Genomic DNA, 17,610 nt, shown 5'->3' on the forward strand with positions numbered 1-17,610 from the left:
TGTTTGGAGAGTGCCATGACTCCCTTATAGTTCTCTTCCTCAGTGCTAATTTCGTGCTTAAGCTGCAATTGGCCACTCCAGGATTTTGCATCTTTAACTGCAGAGGTACCCATCTCAATTCCTCTCAGTGATGGAGGTCCTCAGGGTTGTCATGTAAAGGAGAAACATTCTGTGACTTCGGGAAGAAACAAAACGCAGGCAGAAAGACACTTAGATATGTGAATGGAAGGTAAGAGCAGAGAAAAGATAAGAACACATTAATAAGCTGGAACTTGGCTTAGGCAATTAGGTCTCTTTAAAAACTGCATTCATTCACAAGACTCACCAGGAAGACTAATGTAAAAAGCCTCACTTTCCTCTCTACCTTCTACAGAAAAAAAATAGGTGACATCTTTTTTCCTACCATTTCTGGGAAGGGAGGAAAGCACGGCAGAAATCAAGCTCAATTTTATTTCAGAAAATGCCAAAATTATATGTTGGATTCCTCATATCTGATCAGGAGAGTGTGAGTAGGCACAAGGAGACTTTGTGAATTGACGGAAGGATGTGTAGGCAGCCTCCTATACAGCAACTGCATGGGTTAGAAAGTATACAGCAGACAGTCTGACTGTGACTCAACCCATTTAAGTTTTGAAAGGTCTCTGCAGGATGCCAGCAATCTCCCTGCCTGCATCACTGGCACTTGCAAACAGCACCTGCTCCTCCTGTCTAACTTCTGAAAGTTGCAAATCCAAAAGAGCTCCCTCCTCAGCCTCCCCAAATGTAGCTGCTGGGGAAGAAGTGGCCCTGCATCACAACTGTGTGAATAACCAAATTGCCGGGAGAAGGGGATTTTCTTCTACTGACCATAAACCAAGTCAGCTTCTAAATTTAGGTAATCAAAGTAATTATTGGTGCAATCAAAGTCCACATGTTGGGTGGTTTTTTTTATTTGCAACATTGTAATAACTTTTAAAACTTGTTTTAAAAGGCAAGAACAAAAAATCTAAGAGCATAGTTATCTTACACATAACTTACAAAAATTTAGTAGCATTGGATCCATTATAAAATTGATCCAATTTTCAGCATAGATTTCAACACTGCTTTCCCACCTCAGTGATTATCTTTTATAATTAAAATCTTACATGCAATATTGAAAAAATATTTGTTAAAAATAGATAAAATCAGTAGGAAAAGGGATAAACTTTCTCTTCTGCTGATGAGACTTGAATTTCAGGATAGGGTAAAATGATACTTTTTTCTACAGATTAAGAGCCTGGTAACATAATAAAGGGCAAAGAACTGGACATAAAATCAGGCAGCCAGATCAATAGAATCCAAAATAGGTGACCAGCCAATGTTCAGACCCAAAGCTGCTAATTTTATTTGCATTTTCTGCCTGAAGCACCACTCCTTGTGCTTAAAAACAATAAAAATTATGAGACATAGTATGTGTCTTCTCAAGGCAGAATCTGACCTCAAAGCAGCAGTGAGTCCTACTAGAATATAGACGGTCAGAAACACAGAAGAAAAATATAGACATGCAACCAATTTGTCAGTCGACAAAACAAAATTCAGTGGAATGAGAAAGGTTTTTCCACGGACTTTCTTTACACTCAGAAAAATTAAAAGGCACACTGCTACAAGTTACCAGTCAGAAAAATTTCAAGATGTCTGTATTGAATAAAGTCTGTCTTCAATGGTGACTTATAATTTTATTTTTGAAATTAGTAGAATGTAAAGTTTTGGAAAGGAATAAATTGAAAGTGGGGACCACATGACTTGTCTACTGCAAAAGAATGAAAAAATTATCTGTCACAAAGCTTTATTCCAATAATTTTCTTCTCTGTTAAATTTAATTATACACCCTAGCGGTCCTATAATTATGGGGCTTGGGAAGCTGCCAGTTATTTCCTGTGGAAAATTTTTTAATTTCTTGTAGAAATTCAACATTGCTTCCATCAATGCATTCCATATACTATGTCATCACCTTTTAAAAGCCAAACCTCTAATGATAGTGATTGATTATTTAAGTGCAACATGAAAAAACGCCAGAGTATATCAGTCACTGATAGCACGAGACAATTAAGAGAAAGAAAGGATAACTCAACAGGAAACTAATTCAATAGGAGACTTTTTAAAAAACCAAATGATAGCTAATAACACCACACAGTCAAAGAAAACGTTCATTTTTTCCCCATTCACTAAACAGCCTTTTTCCTGGAGGCTCCAGTCATCTTGTACAGCAAATGAAACCCTGAGATTCAAAATCTGTTAACTCAAAGTTTGTATAAACACAGTGTGTTTCTGAAAGAAGACAGCAAGTAAAGAAAATACATTACTGCAATTTCAGGTAAAAGTATGTGATGGAAAAGGTGAATGAAAGAAGTGGATTGTGGAGAAGCAGTTAGAAAAGAATAAAAAGGGGGGAAAGTGTGGTTATTTTTGTTTGCCCCTTCACCATGTGACACCCATACCTTCACCCTGAAATGCCTTTTGCTTTCAAGATGCAGAGTTACCCATCTGGTGCAGTGCCTTCACACTCATGTTCTTTAATAAATTGCAATTGCATTTATTCTTCCTACTTTAGTGTGCTAAAGTACATTTGTTTTCTACTGGTCTTTGAAGCCCCACTTCAAGGCCCCAAAAGGGCACTTCAGTTTCACATATCCTTCCTACTCAACTAATCTATTTATTATGCAAATTACTTCCAAGAAGAATCTCTTATGAGAGGCAGAACGAGGATTGAAAAGGGAAGAGATTAGTTGTTGGCTGTGTTCTTTTCTAACTTCTGCTTATCTGTTATTTTCATTAATACAAGAACTAAGGGTCATGCAGCAGGGGGATCCTTAGAGTCACAGATCAGACTGCAGGGAATTGTGCTGCCCATTAAAATGCAGCAGTGCCGGTACACTGACTGAAAACATTATGACTTCCTGATAATGTCTGCATGATAGATCACATACTATCAGGGAAAACTTCAGATATTCCCAGTTTGTTTCAAAACAGCTCTGATTTTCAGCCTCAATTCTGAATTACTGCATAGTAGAGATAGTATCTGGGGCTTAGGAATTAACCCATGACTCAGGAATCAATTGCATTGCAAAGAGCCAAATGGAAAATAATCTCTCCTCCTAGGAACCAAACTATTTCCTAGTATCATCAATGAAAAGAGAAGAGCTTCTGTCAAACAGGTTGTTGGGGGTTGGTTCTTTCCCTTTTCCCTCTGTGGAATTTTCCCCATTGTCATGCTAAGATACCTGTTGACTGGGCCCTGATGGCAAGGGGGAGGAGAGAGAAGAGGGAAACCCCGCGAGATTCAAACATCCAGAAGAGGAAGCAGAAGGCTCGGCCTCACCCCATTTTTCCCCCCGCGGACTTTGGACGAGGACGATCGCCGCCTCTGCCCCATCCCTGCCATCCCAGCGCCGGGAGCCATCCTCACTGCTGTTTTTCTCACCTTATCCTGCCACCATCCAGCACTCTGCTGAGCATCAGGACCGACACCGTGAGTGGAGGGCTCTCTCCATCTCTCTTTCTCCCCATGGGACAGCACTACCATCACCCCCAGCCCTCCTGCAGCTCTGCGGGACCTGCCCGCCCCCAGCACCGGGAACTGCAGCTCAGGGAAAAGGTGCCTGGAGCCAGAAAGGACTGGGACTGAGTTACTGTTCTGTTTGTGGGTAATTTCATAGCTGTTGTTGTTCTTGTTTGTCTTGTTAGATATACTAGTAAAGAACTGTTATTCCTACCCCCATATCTTTGTGTGAGAGCTCCCTTAATTTCAAAATCATAATAATCGGGAGGAAGGAAGGATCACATTTTTCAGTCCAAAGGGAGGATTCTGCTTTCCTTAGCAAACACCTGTCTTTCAAACCAGGACACAAGTTTTTCAGGATGCAAGTGTATAGCTGACTGTATAGCTAACAGTTTCTTGTGGAAACTTTAGCTTGACCATAGGAGGAATTTTATTAGGGTACAGGAGTGGAAATACATCTGAAAAAATAAGCAAGGTCAACAGGCTGTACAGGTAGAGCAAATTGGCATTGTGGGAGCTTTGGGAGCCGAACACCATGAATGAAAGGTAGTATTAGGTGTGAAATAAGGAGCTCGAGAAAGGAACAGGCATGTCACAGCCCACAGGAAACTACTGTACACCGGCTAGCAAGTCAAGGAGATGAAGAGATAGAAAGTAGGTGTCTTTTGCAAACAAAGACTATCAATGCTGTAGGAGTTGCGCACCACCATCATCTCAGAGGTGTTCCTGCTGCACCAGCAATGCTGTATAAACACTAAGTAGAACTCTTCAGAGTGGTGGATAGACTAACATACTCCCAAAGCACATTTACAGTCCCCAAAGCATCTTTAGGCAAGCAATTGAATCTGAGAGTACCTCCATAAGGCACTTCTATTGGATGTGTACTCTTTCTCAGGAGGGAAATACATGAGGCACTCAGGCACTCTCCTAACAGGAACCATGCAGGAATAAAAACAGGCAGCTGAAGACAACAAAAATTCTCAGCAATGCAGCAGGAAAAATACTGTATTATGGAAAAAGGGCTGAGCCAGCAGCAAAATCCTTTCCAAAAAGTGGCTAATTACATGCTTCACTGAATCCAATATTTAAGACAGCATTTGCAACATGAACATGAAAAAATAAGGAAGAAAATCAGGGATGTCAATGAAAGCTCTATTTCAATAGAATTTTTGTCCTCTTTCAAAATTTTCAGACTTCTTTAAAACATGTCTGACCCATTTGAAAGCATTGTCTACCTCTAATTCTCTACAACTTAGAATTTTCAGATTAAGTGTGAAGTAGCAGAGTCCAGATCTTATCAAATTTTAATGAGAAACAGTAAGCAATTCTCTTTTTATAAACAAGAACACTATTCAGCATAGTTTATCCAGAAAACATGCTCTTTATTTCATCATCTGAGATAGCCCTTCATTTCAGGGATCAATAGGGATTAATAAATACTGTTGTATTGCATACTACCACAGTGTCTTTTTAAAGAGTTATTGCTAGATTCAGACAGAGGAGAAAGATCCATTTAAAGAGCAAATCCTACAATCTCATCATCTGGTATCATATCCATGGATATTGGCAAGCCCTTTGCAAACCTATTAGAGCTTTGACACCAATCTACTTCAAACAGAAAACAGATGATAATGTATATTAAAAGATCACTCTTGATTTTTACTGGAAATTATCAGTGTGTCTACTGTTTACTTCTATATACAAACTTCTTTAAGCAAGTTTGCATGAGCATTTTTCTTAGGGAACTGTACCATCCCTATGAACTCCAGACACTGACTTTTGTGACTATACTCCATTCCTATCTGTGCTTGCTTGGCTTGGGAAGCACTTGATTTCAGTAAAGTTCAGGAAAAGTTGTTCTCTTCAGAGGCAGGTATTATACAGCTGTATACCTTTTCTTGTAGGGATGCAACACAAAACCTGCTCTTATCACATTTGAAATAACCTTGAAATAATTTAGGAAGTGGAGTGGGCAAGGCGCAGGAAGGGGTTATACAAGTAAATCATGCTTTGTATGCATTTTACTCCAAAATGACTTCTGCAGCCAACTTCGTGGAAGCCAACTCAGTCACCTCTCAAAGCATTTGATCTTCAAATCCTGCTCTCCACAAAAAAAAAAAAAAAGTCAGTTTTTGGTAGACTTGGAGCAGGTCAGAGAATTCTGCATAATCAGCATAATTGCTCCTTTCCAAGTTCATTAATCTATTATACATCTGACAAAGGCACAGGCTCATTTCTCTTCTCTTTGCAGGCCTAAGCAAAAATAAGTACTTGCAAAAAGTAGTATCTAGAATATTTGACTCAGCAATGACAGATAAGTCACCTGTACAGCTTTCTGCCAGACCTTTTACAGACTTAGTAATGTTTTAGTGTCATATGGTTTGTCTTCCTAGAGTTTTTTGTTAATGATATCAGGATTTTGAACCTACCCTTCAAAGTCAACTGTAAACAGGACATAATTACTGCAAACAGGCAACTGCAAAAATCTCCATGACAAGAGGAAGTCTTACCCGAATATAAGCATCATGGTGGTGTTTAGCAAAGTACAGCATGTTGTCAAGGGCCAGCATTCCAGGAGGGGTCTGCGTGAAATCCATTGCTGGGTTTACATGATTCTGCAAGAAAAGAGCAAGATCACTCAATGAGCACCTTTACAAAAGCTATCAGTTCCATAGTGTTGGTGAGCACCATGTTAACGTGCTGTGTCAAAAAATATTCAACAGAACTCTACTGAGCAGATAACTCTTAATAAGGAAATGGCCCATGCCTTGAAGAGCTCTACAACCAAATGCAGACACTATGAGGTTGGCATGACAGTAGTTCTCTTCTGACGCTGTGGAATGGAGTTTCCCTAAGGCTGAATGCTTTAGAAGCACATGGGTGTCGTTCATGGCAGATAGTCTGTAGTACCACCAAGGAGTCTAAAGTACATGAGAATATGGATAACTGAGCCAACAGACACTAAAACACCTATTTATACAACTTCTATGGAATGAGTTCAAACTAACCACAAAAATGAGAAGAAAACAACCTAGCTGTATTGTCTATTGGATCTTGTGGATTCCCGAATACAAAGGGACTCTGAGAAAATTATTTTATGAAAATAAACAGATTCATCTTGTGGAATTCAGATACATTTTTTGTTACGTTCTGAACCTATGGATTTCGTCTATGGAATTAATGAATAAACATACAATATATAGCTAGAATTCATTAGTTTCCACATGCACGTACATATTTCAGATGTTCAGTTTCACTGAACATTTTTCACATGAAAAACTACAGTTGCTCAAAATATTCATTAACTCAGTTGATTTTTTGATTGGATGGAATGAAATGTACATTTGATAAACTTCATGTAGTTCATGATTTAGACACGAAAATTTGCCTGGCTACACCAAAGAAGCTGCTCAGAAGTACCAATAATATCTCTTCATTGAAAAACTCCTCCCTTCTGCTATGCTTTTTTATCAGCATCACCTCTGCAATGTCTCCTTCTCCACTTATCATTCTGACACAGAAAAATATCCCTAGCTCCTTTGCAATGGCTTTCTATTCAGCCAGACCCAGATGACAGGGACTTTTAAAGTGCATTTACTACCAGAAAACTGGCAAAGATCAACAGAGGTTTCTTCCATTACTTCCTTTCTACAGTGTGCTCAGGGTTTGATCTACCCACTTCACTGATAAAAGCATAGGTTTTACTACTTTTCTTTCTGTTGAGTCTGTCAGGCCATAAAGTGGTAGAAATGACTGATTATACTTTTTTTGCCTGTTTTAGCTTCAGAGGTATCATACTTTGGTTTTAGCCAGTCAATAATTCACAGTCACATAAGAGATTAAAAATAGTAGAAAGCAAAATTATACATTAGGATGCCTGCTGCAACTTCAAAAGTAGACAAATATATTAGTCTGAAGATGGCATGTGGAATTATTGGTTGTATATTTCCAAATTAGGGCTACTGGTGTACAAGCAAAACAATCACAGCTAATTAGGGCATCAAGAGGATGCCTGGAACCCTGGATTTTATATAGAAAGATCTATGTAATAAGTATTTCAGAAGGGTAGTTGTAGTTTAGGAAGGGAAAGCAATGTCTTACGGACTTGTAAGTTTCAAAAATTCCCCTTAAAACTTTTTTTTTTTTACTTTCATCTGCTCATCTGAATGACAGACAATAACCTTTCATGGCTGTTTCCCCAATTCAACCTTTCATCTTCAACACTGATGCATTTATCAGTCAGAACATTTAAAATCAGTGCAAAATTGCTTTACATATATCACATGCCCTACAGACTTCATCTCCAGGGAGGAGAAAACTTCCCTTCCTACAATTTTCAGGCATTTCAGAAAACACATTTTAAGAGAGGCTGAGTCTCACAGATACACAAATCCCACCCCCTCAATCCAGCATGAATATCTTACAGATCCTTCTCTGCATTTGAATCTACCTCCATTTTGGCCATAAAGTAAAAGTCCTGAGGAACACCGCTTGATACTTTACTGTGTCATGAGGTCCACGAGGTACATTTCCTTGGGAAAGCTACTGGGAACCACAGGAAGCACCAGTCAACAGAGAACACTACAGCACCAGTTTTACAAAAACTTATGCAAGTAGAACTACAGCATAGGGCTAAACATGCACTCTTGGCTCCCATGCTATAGCATGGCATATATGGATATATAATCTGGATTATATATGGGTATAATAATATATATTATTATATAATAATATATATTGGATAAATAACTGACAAGAACAGAGAGTTTCAAGACCCAGCTACATTTTTACTGGCATTTACAATGGTAAAATAATAGCATGACACAAATAAAAAGCCTGACCTACTGTTGCTTGAACAGTTCTTTCCTTTATCTCATTCTAAATCAGACAAAAAAAAAAACAAAAAACAAGGACATGAGAATCTCACAACATTTAGTAAGGATGACTCATTTTGTCTCTTACCACCACTACTAATTCTATGTTCAAACAGAAAAAACATCTCTCCCTCACTTTTACTTTATCCCCAAGTCAAGCCTATAAACCCAGCTATTTTAAGTTTGTTTCTGTTTTTCAGAAACCGTTCTGTTTTTCTGTTACATGGAATACAAGTATGACTAGGGCTTGATCTTCAGCTCTGTTGATTTAAATATCTAGAAATACAGAACTAGCTAATAGCTGAAGATCCCCCAGACATTTCAGGTATGTGTGAGACAATATATTACCTTCAATTATTCTTCAAATTCCAAAAAAAAGGAATGTCAGACATTTTGTTCCCTTCTTTCTTTCTCCCTCCCCCTAAAATAATCCTTTTCTTAACATGATGAATATTTGCGGTTGGAATATTAAGTTAATGAGATTGGGTTTAGCAATGAGATACAAAGCTACATTATCTAAAATTCTGTAGTGAATAATTCAGAAGTAGGCAAACACCCCACCTATAATACAATTTATTAAATATATGGCACACAGCGTTTCTGGCATATTGGTTGCATCCATTTAGTACAAAATCTATGGCATTTTTTTCATTATGAAAAGCAAAGAGTAAGAAACACAAATGAAACTGATTTGTTACCTCAAATTTTTCAGATAATTTTTGATTTTTTTTCCACTAGGCTGAGTAATATCTTTGCATTTTTCAGCTTCAGCATCTGAGCAGTGTTTAACAGCTTATGCACTTATGTCATACATGCTAATATACCAGAACACTCAAGAATTTGTTAGCCAACTCAATAGGATACTGTGGAAATAAAAATTCATTTGTTTTGATAAGATGAAAACTCATAATCATATTGTCTAATGTCATTTAAAAAAATAAATAAAAATTACATGGCGTATTTCACAATATGACAGCTATTCTGGCTAAATCCCAGTGCAGTAATTTCATTGAGACAACCTAGCATTTTAATGCAGTTCTGGCTGTGTAAAGCTTTCTTCTATATCCTGAATGGCTTCACTGTCTTACTCCTGGCAATCTCTGAGGGATGTAAAAATTTCAGTGGTAGGTATGTGTCCTCACACCGAGATGCCTATTCACAGCAATGCTATACTGTCTGTAACTGCTAATGGAATAAGGATCACTAATTCCTTGTATTATTCCTAACAACAGAATTTTCCACGTGAACATGCTGAAGAACAGGAATTATTTCCCTGCATTTCTAGGCCATTAACATACAAATTTATTTCTGTCTTGACAGGTACTACTACAGTTTATCACAGATTTTGCACTGCTAATGTGTGCAGCAGCCATGTAAATCAGTCACCAAATCATACTAGTCTGTCCTCAAAGCAGTATGGAGTAGGTGCTGGACCCAGTAATAGTTGTTTTCCTAGTCCCAAAGCAGCTCAGGTGAATCCTTATTATGCATGCCTCACTTCTGTAAGTGTCATGACAAAAACACATCAGAAGTTTCCAGGGAAGAGTAAGGACTTTAAAAGAACTGATGATAGAACAACTTCCAAAAGTCACAAGAATCAAATTTTAAAGGTGTCTTTCTAAAAGGAACCCTATCAAAACTGGTCTTTGTTTCCTTTTCTCTTAAAAAAAATAAATCTGTCTACCAAAATAATACTGGGGACAGCAATTTCTTTCTCCCATCTCCAATTACTCATCTCGTTTACTCATTTTCTTCTTCCTTTTAAATTTAAACCACTGTGCTGTGGACTAGGAAGGAAAGCAATTAAACAGGTTCTACAGAACCTCTGCAAAACTTTCCCTGGATCATACCAGGAAATCACAGTGGTACATATGTGGATGTTTGTTCCTCAACTCAAGACAAGAAGAGTGGGAACTTTTTAAGTGAGATTTACAGTGAATTATGCATTGACAAACTTATGCTAAAAGTATCAATGAACACAAAGACTCACCATTTACCCCTTCCCTAAATAAACCTGAAGTTTTAAATGCAAAATGTTCCCATCTGTTCATTTATACAAGAATTACAAATAGGGAAAAATACTACATTAAACCAACATCTGTGAAGAGGTAGCCAGCTAAAATTCTTAAAGAGGAAATACTTTTGTCTTTTTATTAAACAGCACTGTATTCAAACAGATGATGATGTTGCATACCACTTTCATCATCACACTTAATGAGATATAACAGTGACTTGGGAATTTTCAGCTTCTATGCAATCAATGAAGAACTAGCAGATTTGTTTTTCTCTTGATAACTATTTAAATATGCAAATGTGATTTTTTTTTTTCTTCCAAAGCCTATTTTTGAAATTTACAAGATAATTCAGTGCTAGAATGAAAATATCTCTGGAGGACTCCTGAATTAAAAAAAAAAGGAAAATCAAAACAAAACAAACAAACCCCCCCCCCACACACACACAAAAAAAAAACCAAAATCACAAAAAGCCTCACAGTCTAACACAAGTGAGAAGTACCCAAAGCTCGGTAACTACTGTATATTTGAAAGAATATGAAGAAAATCACTCAAGATACTTTCAGTGCAAGTCATTTAAATCATATCCCCACTATTCCACCACATATCAAGAACTGCAATATAGTTCTACTGGATATAATTTTCACGAACATTTACAAATTATATCTGCATGCAATGATGGTGGCTTTTCCTTAAACTAATTTCTAGCTCTTTTTAGCTTTGTATATTTGGAAATATTTGTCCATTTCTACTAGCAGGTAGAAATTTTCAGGTTCGTTATTGTTTTTTTGTTGTTATTGACATGACAGCTTTGGGATACATATTAGTAGACTACAAATGTTATCCTCCAATAATGAAACTCATTCCTATCTAGGTAACATGTTAAGCAACAGAGTTGCTGGATCAAGTTTCACCTCACCAATATAGATCTGACCATCTCAATAGCAAAGAAATTTTAAGTACAATCCGCATACCATTTGCCCTACAAAAGATAAAAAAGCAATGATTTGACTACCATATATTTTTAATTAATGGAGCTACTATGTAATCTAATGTAAAGAACATTAGAGTTCTATGTAAGTCACCACCAGAAATCTGTCCCAGTCGTGTAAAGATGGTATAGTGGTAAAAATTTCAGAAGTCTTTATGTTAAGGCGGTACAATTCACCTAAAATCACTAAATAGACCATAACAGACATGTCAAAAGCACTACATATTTTCAGTCATTAATAAGTTACACATTATAAAGTGAGACAAAAAGCTCTTGCATAATTCTTTGTATTTTACACATGCCTAAATTACATGGAGCTAATGCTTTGGATTCCAAAATCTTAAGCCCTACAGGCTCCCAATAAGTAGAATGCCTAGAAGAATTCAAAATGACTGCTGTAATTCAGATGATCACATCTTGTCCAATGCATGAAAACTGTGAGCCATCTTGAGTTAGATTTATGTTTAACACTTCACAGATTATTGACTTCTTACTACTGAAGTAATGTTTACTGGGCAAATGTTGTTATCAAGCAGTAATATGTTATGTACTCTTTCAGGGCTATATAGAATGAATCAGTGGGATGTGGTCATATCAATTAAATTTTTTTCAGCATGGAAAATTACCGTCAGGTATCTCACCATATCCACTAAGCTTACAGAAAAATGGAATAAGCAGTCAAACATCCACTTGCAGATATAGTTGGGACTGGGTCAAAAAGCTAAAAGCCATACTAGTTTATTTACTGAGATTACCAGATCATTTTACAGCCAGACCCTGCCAGATTTCATGTCTACCCTGACTTTTTGGGCAAAGTCAGTCCACTTTAGATTAAACTGGTGATGGATGAGATGTGAGCTACTCCACATGGCTTTCACTACAGGGAATTAGGGACCCTTCTTATGAGACTTTCTAGGAGTTCAGCTGCAAGGGTGTGAAGATGTCCCTCCAGCCAGGGCTGCTGGAGGGCAACCAAGAGCTACAGCTTTTCAGACGGCTCCAGCTCTTACAAAATCATGATGGAATACATTACCCACGTCCTGGACAGCAAGCCACTTTTGTATTGTTTTAACTACAACACTCATGAAGTACGCTGGGAAGAACTGGCACATAGTACCCCCAACCACAAAAGAACTACTGTTATAAATATGGGCTTTCTTACGACTTCACAATGTGTTGGGAAATGACTGGTTTAATTTTACCAAAGTTACTAAAGCAGTTTGCCTTCTCTATACAGATAGAATCTAAGGCAGGAATTCTCATCCTGCCCAGCAGGAGAAATACCAAGCTAGCAAGAAGAAAGTTACATGAGAAAACAGTGTGAAGAGTGCTAGCAGGAACAACAAGACTAATAAATTAATTTATCTACACTTGAGCACGGCAAATAAACACAGATTAAATGTTTGCAACTAGACAGAAGTCATACCCACAAGACTCAAACTTTACCTCAGCAATTGTATCTCTGTGATTCCTATCAAATGTGTCAGTTAATTAGTGTTTTTAAGTCAAATTCTGTCACTTCTTTTGAGTTTGGGAACTTCTTTTGAGTTTGGGAAAGTTTTAATGCCTGTTCAGTAAGGCAGATTGTGCCTTCCACTCATTATTTAAGCATAATTGCTCCATAATTCAGGAGAAATTCAGAGCTCTTCAACAGACTTTTTACAAAACTAAGGAAAAGATACAAAATAGTTAATGACTGTACATATATATTTTACCATATGCTCCAAATAAATTAGTTACATTGCCTATCAACAAAGAAAAAAGAAGAATCTCTAGAACTTTTTATTAAGTAAAATGAAAAGTTCAAAACCAAATCGTGCCAAATCTTGGGCTGCTTGAATTGGAGTTTTCTAAGCCTAAGATTACTACAAGAGCATATATTTGATTGTGTTAGTTACACTCTGGGCAGTTTTATCTAAACTTTTTGACACAACATTTGCATCTGAAATTTGAGGTGCATTAATTTAAAAAAACTTTCAGTTGTATTTCCTTTTAAAGAAAAATTACTTAAATTATAATCAATAAAGTAAAATCAAAGTCAGTCAAAAATAATCATTAGAACTTTCCTGAGGATGTGCTTCTAAAGGGAGGTCACATGTGAAGCAGCCACTTCATTGATGCAGTGGCCTCTCTCCTACGTCATCACTGAAGACTGAAACTATGAATGGGATCCTTCCTGCTACAGCAACTGTCATAAGGATATGATGCTTGTGTACTATGGTAGGCCCAACCACAGAACAAGAAGATCAACACTCCATTTGTGCAGTGAATTATAGTTCTCTTGGAATTTCATTACTACCAATGACAGGAGTGGCTGGGGACATCCTGCATCTTTACAATCTGTGCTTCTTTGAAAATAATGAGCTTAGAAAATAACCTAAACTTAATGCCAAGCATCACGAGGTAAGCAGGGATAGATCTTGCTCTCCCTTTAGATATTTATGTAGAAAGGTTTTGTGATTTTCCTTTTCAAGCAAGCTAGCTAAAACCTCTGTCATGTGCAAAAAGGAAAGGCCCAGACTGTGTTTAGTTCAAATACAGTGGAGGAAAGTCAGCCCTGTGTCTGAGAAAACTCCAGTTCAAAATTAATTACCCATATGAATCTACTGGCTGCCTGGCAGCCAGATACAACAGTATCAATCTGAAAAACAGAACTGGAATGGCATTTGCAGCCCAGCATATGGACCTGCAGAACTGGGTGAAAAAGCCAGCTACCATTTAGGAGCTCTGTGGTTCACCCACTGACACTTCTTTTATTACCTGTGACCAGGTCAAGCTTCTAATAATCACAAAGTATAAAAACTATTCTACAGCAAAGGAGCTGTCAACATGTGGTATTTTAGCTACCTTTGGATAGACATTCCCAAGTACAAAATTACCAGCTCTACAGGCAAATCTTTCCCCTGCTGGAGTACAAACAGCCAGGCTGTGATGGCAGGGACAGGTTTAGAACACAGGACCAATCCCTCCTAAAACCTTTGAGTCCAAATTCTGCCTTAAGTCAACAATAACCTATGCCATCCCATAGGATACCTTGATCTGTCTTCAATAGTGAGTTAATAAATTAAAAAAAAAACCAAAACCCAAAACAAACCACAAAGATGAAAAAAAACACTGGATCCATTCACTAGTGAATTTCAGTTCCCTTGACTTCCAATTTTCTTTCCCTCCCTCTACAAGAATGTGGAGCTCTTGTGACTAGAGTTGGGCTCTGCAAAATGCTGAGATGTGTTGCGTGTCTGGGTACTGTTCTGCTCTCCCTTCAGTCTCCTCCAGACAAATGAAAAAAAAGAGGATGGAGCTACACCAAAATGTAGGGAGATTTTTTTTAAAAAATAAGGATATTTTAAAAGAAGACACATCTCTACTATTCTATGATTTTATGCAGGGGCTGTATAACAAGTTGATTACATTTAACTACCAAAATATTCAGAATTTAGATATGAAGGTGTTTTTATTTTGGGAAAATAAATTGGTTATTTAAAAATAAGATGCCTTTCTCCCTTTGAATTTATTCTCAGGCCTCAGTAAATGAAATGTCACATTCAAAAAGAATGTTTTTAACTCCTTGTAAGTCCTTGTAAGTGAAGAAAATCTAATTATTTTGTGTGCTGTGCTATTTACCACACTTTAAATATTAGAAGAGGCCAAAAAACCCATGAGGAATGAGACAAGGAGGAAAAAGCACTATGCACATGTCAGTAACCGACATATCTATTTGTATGCATGCATACACTGAAAAATCTCATAAACATAAATAATTGCTGTAATTAACATTAAATTGAACTTACAGTTTCACAAAACTGCCATCATTTAATATCAAGCAAGGATTTGTCTAGAATGATCTATCCAAGCCAAATCTTGGGAAACAGATGAAACTCACACAACAAAAGAATTGACATGCCATTATGTATGACCAGTTTTATGGGGGATGCTTCTCCTTTTTTTATTATTTTTTTTTTCCTTTTCTTGTGTTTGCGAATTCTAAGACATGTGGTACATAACATCCGGAGAAAGACATCCAAGATCCATCCATCTCCCTGTGAAGGGGTAGAAAGTAAGTCTTGCGTTGTGGTACACTTGAAACAAACTGTTCAGCCCAACTACATTCAAATCTGTGGAACTTGCCTGCCCCCACGAGTTCATAACTGGGATTGCAGATGGCAAAGAAAACTAGTCAGTGAAACTATAAATAGCCTATACATGAAAGAAAAAAATAAATACAATGCTCCATTGTGAGTAACTTTAAATTAGCACATTTATATTTTTAGTGTATTTTCTGCAAGAGAGGCATGCTTTTTCAAAACACGAGTTTAATATCTTTATTTTATAAATTCACAATTAAAAATACTGGGAAGGTATAAATACTAAAATAGCAACTTTTTATTCTCCCTTTTCAAAACAACTATCTTCATTAAGAAACTGATTTAAAGGATAATTTCTTCAACTAATATTTATAATAAGCACAAAACCATGAAATAAGGAATTAAAACATCAAAGCACAAAAGGAATGACGTTATACAGAGCCACACAGTTGTACACATTTCATTCTGGCTGGTTTTAACTTCATTGTTGAAGTGATAATAAAAGGTCAAAGAAGCTCCGTGGCCCACCAAGTTTTTTTTTTTGTTTGTTTGTTTTGTTTTGGTTTTTTTTGTTTTTTTTCCTTCTTTTAAATCTGTTCTCCTCTGGAAGGACTAAAGCTAAGAGCTAACTCACATGTAGGGAAACCAAGCCATTCTCCTGCTTGTGCCTAGCAGGCATCTGCCCACACATCCTTGCACTGCTCAGAGTGGTCCAGGGGCTTAACAAAGAGATTTGTGGCTCAAACACTAACCTGGGGACCTACCCTGCTCTAAGTTACACCAGAGAAGATATCTCCCACCACCACACATTGACTTGAACATCTCAGCAAATATAAGTGTCACCGTGAAGAGTGGAGTTTCAGCATGAACTTTGTTGAGTTGCAAACTTCCAGCAGGAATCTTCTTTTCAGCACAGCCCTGCTTTTCCACAGCCTAGCACTAAACACATGGCATGGCATGGAACCATGGAATGCTTTGTTTATGGCAGACAGTAACTTTGAACTATGAAACTCTGCTTACAGGAAAGATCATGATAAGTCACACACCGATGAGCTCCTAACAGCACAAAGCATGAGAATAAACTTAAGAATTTTCTGCCTCAGGTTTGAAAATAAATTGATGCTTTGCTGCTAATGCCCACATTTGCAGAACATAGTCTGAGTTGGCATCAAATGTAAGTTTTTCTGATTAGATCTATAACTACATTTACAAAATCCTGTCTTTCACAGATTTGTAGAAACTCCTGATAGGTTAAAAACAAAAACAAAAACAAAACAAAACAAATGAACAAACAAACAACAAAAAACCAACCAACCAATAAAAACAAAAAACCAAAAAAACTAAACAAACAAATAAAAAACCCTAAAAGTCCCAGACTGCAAGAAAGCATCCCTGCCACAGAATCTACACAAGGCTGAAAAACACTCAAACATAGGAACAAACTATTATTTTGGGGAGGATAAAATATCTCACTAGTAAGTGTCAAAAAGAAAAATATTTACAGTGCACTATATGACAAACTGTAACATGCAAGCCAAGTAACCCACAGAAGTATCATTTAGCCTGAACATCAAACATCTGCTGGCATTCAACTGAGAAATTGGCATTTACAGCCAGAACAGTTATTTCTAGTATTTCTAAGGCTGAAAAGATTCTGTGTCCATGAAAGAAAGCTGTTGAAAAACTTCAGTGAGCAACAGACATCTGGTACGATACCGGTGCCCTCTGCTGTCAAATATTCCACTTCAGTTACCAGCTTTGTTTTAAAATGAGATTCCAATGTACTCCAAATAATATCAAATCATATACAGTTGGGAAACCAAGTATTTCATCTGTAGGTGAACTATAAAGAAAAACAATCCTGACAGATATTCCTATAAAGAGAAGATCTAGGTACTCTCTTAGAAAACATTCTGTGAGATTTCTACACAGAGTTTCATACTGCAAAACAATCTAAAAATTCATCTAATAAATTAAAACATTGCTTTGCTTTTCAACAAGCAAAGTGAAGACTTCACAAATGAAACAGAGCTTTTGTGGGTTTATTTTTGGTTTTGGTTTTTAGTTTGTTTTTAGAAAATAAACTAAAAAACATCCCTTTTCAGACTGAATCATCTCCATATAGATTCAG

The 17,610-nt window shown here is 37.0% G+C and overlaps 1 protein-coding gene across 4 annotated transcripts in view; it reads right to left on the minus strand.

Moving 5' to 3' along the window:
- ELMO1 (engulfment and cell motility 1) overlaps nt 1–17,610 on the minus strand; it is a 308,693-nt gene that overhangs the window by 157,705 nt on the left and 133,378 nt on the right. For all 4 annotated transcript variants that reach the window (XM_062509803.1, XM_062509813.1, XM_062509822.1 and 1 more), the window contains one exon: nt 6,028–6,132. In XM_062509803.1, the coding sequence (XP_062365787.1) occupies nt 6,028–6,132 (105 nt within the window). The remainder of the gene's footprint in view (nt 1–6,027; nt 6,133–17,610) is intronic.

Source organism: Cinclus cinclus, chromosome 1, assembly GCF_963662255.1.
Source record: "Cinclus cinclus chromosome 1, bCinCin1.1, whole genome shotgun sequence".
Classification (NCBI taxonomy): Eukaryota; Metazoa; Chordata; class Aves; order Passeriformes; family Cinclidae; genus Cinclus; species Cinclus cinclus.